This window comes from Bombina bombina, chromosome 9 (assembly GCF_027579735.1).
Source record: "Bombina bombina isolate aBomBom1 chromosome 9, aBomBom1.pri, whole genome shotgun sequence".
NCBI lineage: Eukaryota > Metazoa > Chordata > Amphibia > Anura > Bombinatoridae > Bombina > Bombina bombina.
Genome location: NC_069507.1, coordinates 41,544,557 through 41,551,630, shown reverse-complemented (window position 1 = coordinate 41,551,630; position 7,074 = coordinate 41,544,557). Strand labels below are relative to the sequence as shown.

The 7,074-nt window shown below is 34.9% G+C and overlaps 1 protein-coding gene across 1 annotated transcript; it reads right to left on the bottom strand.

The window, feature by feature from the left end:
- Window positions 1-2,227: 2,227 nt before the first annotated feature.
- LOC128639492 (sperm-specific protein Don juan-like) lies at window positions 2,228-6,198 on the bottom strand. The gene is made up of 3 exons (XM_053691633.1): window positions 6,044-6,198; window positions 5,160-5,213; window positions 2,228-2,387 (listed from the first exon to the last, which is right to left on the bottom strand). The coding sequence occupies exons 1-3, from the start codon at window positions 6,165-6,167 to the stop codon at window positions 2,341-2,343; spliced, it is 225 nt and encodes a 74-aa protein (XP_053547608.1). The 5' UTR covers window positions 6,168-6,198; the 3' UTR covers window positions 2,228-2,340.
- Window positions 6,199-7,074: the final 876 nt, after the last annotated feature.

Below are 7,074 nucleotides of genomic sequence, written 5' to 3'. Positions count from 1 at the left end.
TTGTTCCTGTTTGTGTGTGTGTGTGTGTGTGTGTGCAAGAGTATGAGCTTGTTCCTGTGTGCTGTGTGTGTGCAAGCGTATGAGCGTGTTCCTTTGTGTGTGTGAGCAAGAGTGTGAGTTGTTGTGTGTGTGTGTGTCAGCAAGAGTGTGAGTTTGTTCCTGTATGTGTGTGTGTGCGTGTAAGCAAGAGTTTGAGTTTGTTCTTGTGTGTGTGTGTGAGCAAGAGTGGGAGTTTGTTCAAGTGTGTGATTGTGCATGTGTGCGAGCAAGAGTGTGAGTTAGTTTCTGTGTGTGTGTGAGAGAGAGCAAGAGTGTGAGTTTTTTCCTGTGGGTGTGAGCAAGAGTGTGAGTTTGTTCCTGTGTGTGTGTATCTGTGTGTGTGAGCAAGAGTGTGAGTTTGTTCCTGTGCGTGTGTATGTGTGTGTGTGAGCAAGATTGTGAGTTTGTTCCTGTGTGTGTGTGCGTGTGAGCAAGAGTGTGAGTTTGTTCTTGTGTGTGTGTGTGTGTGTGTGTGAGCAAGAGTGTGAGTTTGTTCCAGTGTGTGTGTGTGCATGTGTGTCTGCGAGCAAGAGTGTGAGTTTGTTCCTGTGTGTGTGAGCAAGATTGTGAGTTTGTTCCTGTGGGTGTGTGTGCGTGTGAGCAAGAGTGTGAGTTTGTTCTTGTGTGTGTGTGAGCAAGAGTGTGAGTTTGTTCCTGTGTGTGTGTGAGAGCAAGAGTATGAGTTTGTTCCTGTGTGTGTGTGTGTGTGTGTGTGTGTGTGTGTGTGTGTGTGTGTGTGTGTGTGAGAGAGCAAGAGTGTGAGTTTGTTCCTGTGTGTGTGAGCAAATGTGAGTTTGTTCCTGTGTGTGTGTATGTGTGTGTGTGTGAGCAAGAGTGAGTTTGGTCATGTGTGTGTGAGCAAGAGTTTGAGTTTGTTCCTGTGTGTGTGAGCAAGAGTGTGAGTTTGTTCTTGTGTGTATGTGTGTAGGTGCATGTGTGAGCAAGAGTGTTAGTTTTTTCTTGTGTGTATGTGTGTGTGTGTGTGTGTGTGTGTGTGTGTGTGTGTGTGAGCAAGAGTGTGAGTTTGCTCCTGTGTTTGTATGTGTGAGCAAAAGAGGGAGTTTGTTCAAATGTGTGTGTGAGCAAGAGTACGGGTTTGTTCCTGTGTGTGAGCAAAAATGTTTTTTTGTTCTCATTTGTGTATGTGTGTTTGTTTGTTTGTTCCTGTTTGTGTGTATGTGTGTGCAAGAGTATGAGCTTGTTCCTGTGTGCTGTCTGTGCAAGAGTATGAACTTGTTCCTTTGTGTGTGTGAGCAAGAGTGTGAGTTGCTGTGCGTGTGTGTCAGCAAGAGTGTGAGAGAGTTTGCATTTGTGTATATCAGTGTGTGAGTTTGTGTCAGAAAAAGTGTGATATATAAGTGTGATATATGTGTATATGTATGTGAGTGTGAGTGTGTGTGTGTATATATATATATATATATATATATATATATATATATATATGTCTGTGTGTGTGTAAATATAATACAATTTGTGTGTAATTAAAAATATATATATTTTTTTATCATATTGCAGCCTCCCAAAAAAAATATTTTTGTGCTGGCTTCTAGATTTTCGAATCATATTTGTCAAGCCCTGCCTTACATCTAAGTATAAGCACTCACTTGAGTCACTTTTGACAACAATGCGCTACCATATTTAAAAATATGTGCAGCTCATGCCGGCATCATGCTACTGTGTCTGCTTCACTGATATAATTATACTTAGGGCATTTTAATTTTTTTGCCTCCCCTTGGAAAAATTTCTGCGGACGCCTATGTATTTTTGTTTAGATTTATGGTACTTTTTTGGTTTTAGATCAGTTTCTTTTTCCAAAAACAAAACAAAAAAAAGGATTTATTTGTTATTTTAATTAACTTTATGATAACCTTAATTCTGAGAATGAAAATAAAAAAGATATATATATGTGTGTGTGTATATATATATATATATATATATATATATATATATATATATATATATATATATATATATATATATATATATATATATATATAAATTGAAATTTCCACTTTTCGACTAGTCCCAGACGAGTAAGAAATTGCAGCGGACAAGTTGCCTAGTAATTTAAATATAGAAATATATGTGTGTATGTGTGTATATATATATATATATATTTATTTGTTGTTTTTGTTCCCAGGTGTGGGGTGGGATTCGGACTTCATAAATAATTCTTCACACTAGTAAATATGTTCAGCTGCATTTATTTTTTTACAAGACAAAGGTTGAATAACTTGTTTTTATATGCAGGAAATGTATTCTAAATACATTGAGTCATCCAGTTTTGACTTCTTCCAGGTATTAGCAATGCTTCGCTTGGCTCTGGCAAGGATCAGGGTGGCAAGGGTCTGTAACAGGCAAAAGGAAACATTCTTAGAATTATGTAAAAAATACCTGAATTTTTTTTTCTGACATTAAATTGTGCATAAAAAGGTTCAAATAATTTTTTTGGTCTTTTTTTAATTGAAATAAATATAAAAACAGAGGAACAGCAGGTCATCATTACAAATCTATATGTTTAGACTAGAAGTAGTCACATTTTGACAGTCCTTTTCTGCATAAACTATAACTTTGGTTAATTCCAGCTGTAAAACCAATGAGCGATCCCAAGACTCAGGGGCTAAATCACAATCCTTTAGTACAAATGTTTCTAGTGATTTTCTACAGAAAATTACAATTATAGTCTTAGGGTATTTTTTTTACATAAATCAGTTGCTGAGTTTTTTTTTCTAACATATTCTGGTTGGGTCCCATAGTTCTACACAATTACAAAGTTACTGTTATTTTCACTTTCAATTTGCACAAATTTTTGTTAACCTTCTTTCATGTCATAAAAATAAATAAAATTAAAATTAAAATAAATCTGGTTAAAGGGACAGTCTAGGCCAAAATAAACTTTCATGATTCAGATAGAGCATGTCATTTTAAACAATTTTCCAATTTACTTTTATCACCAATTTTGCTTTGTTCTCTTGGTATTCTTAGTTGAAAGCTTAACCTAGGAGGTTCATATGCTAATTTCTTAGACCTTGAAGCCCACCTCTTTCAGATTGCATTTTAACAGTTTTTCATCACTAGAGGGTGTTAGTTCACGTATTTCCTATATATAACACTGTGCTTGTGCACAAGAAGTTATCTGGGAGCAGGCACTGATTGGCTAGACTGCAAGTCTGTCAAAAGAACTGAAAAAAAGGGGCAGTTTGCAGAGGCTTAGATACAAGATAATCAGAGAGGATAAAAGTATATTATTATAACTGTGTTGGTTATGCAAAACTGGGAAATATAAAGGGATTATCTATCTTTTAAAACAATAAAAATTCTGGTGTAGACTGTCCCTTTAATGGCTGCTCTTTCATACAGATAATCACAAAAGTTGAGTACAATTTCTCTTTAAAGGGATATTCTAGCTAAAATTGAAGCACACATTAGTCACTTGGCTAAAATGTTAATGATTTCCTTTTGTTTGGGTTGTACAGAACTTGTTTTCTTTTCTCTTTTCATATATTATTGAAGCAACATGAAACCAAACATTTTTCTTTCACGGTTCTGATTAAGGATACGATATTAAAGTATTCCTTGCAATACTGATACCATGTCCACGGTACTGAGCACACCTAATTGCTTTTAAACAAAGGATACTATGAAAACGAAGTCAATTTGTTAGAAGAAATATTGTACACACTCTATAGAAATCATGAAATAACATTTTGGGCTCATGTCCCTTTAAAGGCCCATTAAAGGAATATGAAACCCAACATTTTTATTTCATGATTCAGATAGAGCATGCAACTTTAAACAACTTTCTAATTTACTTCTATTATCCTTCATTCTCTTTGTATCTTTTGTTGAATATCAGGGACATATGCTTAGAAGCTGGCTCAGTCTGGAGAACTATATGACAGCAGTTTTGCAAGAATGTTTTCCATTTGGAAGAGCACTAGAGGGCAGCGCTATTTCCTGCCATCTAGTGCTCCAGATGACTACCTAGGTATCTCTTCAACAAAAATATAATGGGAACAAAAGCAAATTTGCTAATTTAAGTAAATTGGAAACATTTTTAAAATGGTATGCTCTGAATCACAAAATATTTTTGGGGGGTTTCACATCCCTTTAAAGTGAATGTAAATTTTGATGCTAAAGTGCCCGGTTTTTAAAAATTCAATTAAAAACAGGGGCACTTTAATTCATAAAAATTTACATTTCACTCCTGTTGTGAATAAAAACTTACCTTTTAATCTTCACAGCAGCTCCAGCTTCCTCCGGTCGTCGAAAGCCATTTCTGATGTCAGAAATGAAGGATAGGTCATCCTCCAATCATGGCTTCCCCCCCCGGGGGAATCGGTGTCTGATTCAATGCCGTGATTGGAGGAAGCCGGATTCCTCATTTTAGACCCAGGAAGAGGCTTTGCGATGGGTGGAGGAAGCTGGAGCTGCTGTGAAGATTAAAAGGTAAGTTTTTTTCACAACAGGAGTGAAATGTAAATTTTGATGAATTAAAGTGCTCCTGTTTTTAATCAAATTTTTAAAAACCGGGCACTTTAGCATCAAAATTTACATTCACTTTAACTCTGCATTTTAACAATGCATAACACATTTGATTATTGAAAATGAAACATTATTGCAATATATATTTATTATTTATTTTGCTTCATTTTGCTGTAAATTACATCGAAAATTGTGCTTGTTCCACTTTCTTCCAGGCAAGCTTGGGTTAATACTTCAGCTAATTTATCTGTGAGGTTTTGTTTACCCTTTTCCAACCTCACATTCTCTTTACTCATTTGCTTTTTAAGGTTGATTATTAGTTTTGCATCAACAATCATGATTGGAAAAGTATGCAATAGCAGTGAGCATATAAGGCAGTTAAAGGTGTTAAAGGACATTCCGGACAATATTTAAACATACATTAGTGCATTTACTAGTATATTTACAGTACACGTTAGCTAAAATACTTTTAATTAAAAGTACATTTACTGTGCATGAGTATGGTATAAGCACTTAATGTAATTAATATATTTAAATAATCTTGCACTTACTACAGCATAGAATCTAATCCATTTTCTTTACTACTTAGCATTAAGTATACAATGTAACTATATTAAGTTCTTTTTTTTATTTACCTTTTTTCTGCACACAAGTGCTCTGGTTCTGGCAATGCTGCACAGGTTTGCATGCTGCAAGTAAGAGAATAAAATTAGTGTTTAAAGCTTTAACCTGGGGGGGAAAACCCTGAAATGATTCTTCTATGTGAACAGATAATATTTTTATCATTTTGACCATGGTCTTTAATATTAGCTAAATGGATATACTTACAAAACACTTTAAAACAAACCTCATTTGACTGCTTTATTAAAATCTGCCAAACATTCAGATATTTATTTATTTTTACAAATGAATGATAAACAGTTGTGTAAGTAATGGACTCTAATGTATGCAGTATCCACTGTAAACTATGGGAGTATTAGTAAAAATGTAAATGTATGAGAATCAACATATATCTGGTCATTTTATATTTTTAATGTTTTTTTTTTTTTTTAAAATAGAACATGACTTTAAAAAAAAAAAAAATTCAATTTCAATTTACTGAAACATTTGACTGCAAGTAAGAATGTCTAGGAAATCATTATCTATATTAATTAATTATGTGTTAAACCCCTGCAAAAGGGATAAATATATAAAGTCAGATCTAGAAAAGCAGTACACTACTGGGACCTATCTAAGCACAGAAGGTGACAATAGACATTTGTGCATAACCACCAACAACTAGCTAGCTTCATGTAGGGCGTTGCTGCGCCTAAGCCTACCTAGGTATACTTTTCAACAACGAGTAAAGTACCTTTGACAAAAGTCTTGTAAATTTGCAAGCTCCATATGATTCACTTGTCCCTTTAATTAACTAGAGTTTGTGATTATATTGCTTACATTTTATGAGGGTATAAAGAAAAATGTACAGTTATACAGTATGTTACAAATTCTGAACAAGTAAAATCTATTTGAGACTTACGGTCATGGCAGGCGCTCTGCTTCTGGCAAGGATCTTGGCACACGCTCTGCTTCTGGCAGGGGTCCTTGCAGGGATCCTGGCACTGGGTCTTCTGGTGACAATGTCCTCCTTTAACTCCAGACATGACTGGTTATGGTTCTGCAAGATCTGCTTGTGGGAAAAATCAAGGAAGAGAGATTTCTAACAATGTGTTGAGCTGATATTTATATACCTGAGTTTGCATTAGTCATATGCTCTTGCGATGGGTCATGATGTGAGTAATGTCGTTCTTTGAAAAATCATAAATACTTAGATATTTAAGGGATATATAATATGATTGGTTTAAATTGATATCTTCAAAGCAAGGTGTTTCCTTGTTAGAGCCTTGCAAAATCTTCATCATGGAATACCAAAATTCTTGGCTCATAAACTGGCAACATAAATTACGTAGAGAGACAATCTATAAATTTTGAAGATTATCCTGACACAATATAATTAGAAGAGGTTGGTTTTTATAACTCCTGGTCAGAAACTAAATGTCAAATACCTAAATGGAAGTCTTAAGAAACCTAAAAGAACTGTAATATAATCATAATTTCTTTAGAATTGTGTTTGTTTAGATGAAAAAAATAACTTTATGGATTTCAATAATACTGTATATAAAAAAGACGCACAGAAGAACATTATAAAGTATCCTTAACCCCTTAATAACTATGACATACCCTGTGTGTCACTGGTCGTGAAGGGTTTTTCAGGCCAAAAGGGGTTACAGGTGTTTTTTATTGTTATTTTGACCTCCCTCCCTTAAGCAGGCCTCTTGGTATAGCGTAACCTCGCCACTGGCGGTGAGACCATTCTATAAAAAATCAAGCCCCATAGAAAGACCAGCGACATGCAGGGTATGTCACTTGTCTTTAATGGGCTATAGAGCAGGGAAGGGGTTAACTAAATCATAGTGGGAGACGAGTTACATACATAGTAGTTACAGTTGAGAAACTGAATGAATTATTTATTGTTTCTTGCGCAAATTAGCTGCCCTCAATATTTTTGCA

What these genes read in the sequence shown, in the direction of transcription:
- LOC128639492 (XM_053691633.1), bottom strand. Translation starts at nt 6,167, where the DNA reads ATGTCTGGAGTTAAAGGAGGACATTGTCACCAGAAGACCCAGTGCCAG. An exon ending in GCAGAGCGCCTGCCATGACC is followed by an intron (nt 5,214 to 6,043) that starts GTAAGTCTCAAA and finishes TCTTACTTGCAG; the next exon opens with CATGCAAACCTGTGCAGCAT. An exon ending in CACTTGTGTGCAGAAAAAAG is followed by an intron (nt 2,388 to 5,159) that starts GTAAATAAAAAA and finishes TGCCTGTTACAG; the next exon opens with ACCCTTGCCACCCTGATCCT.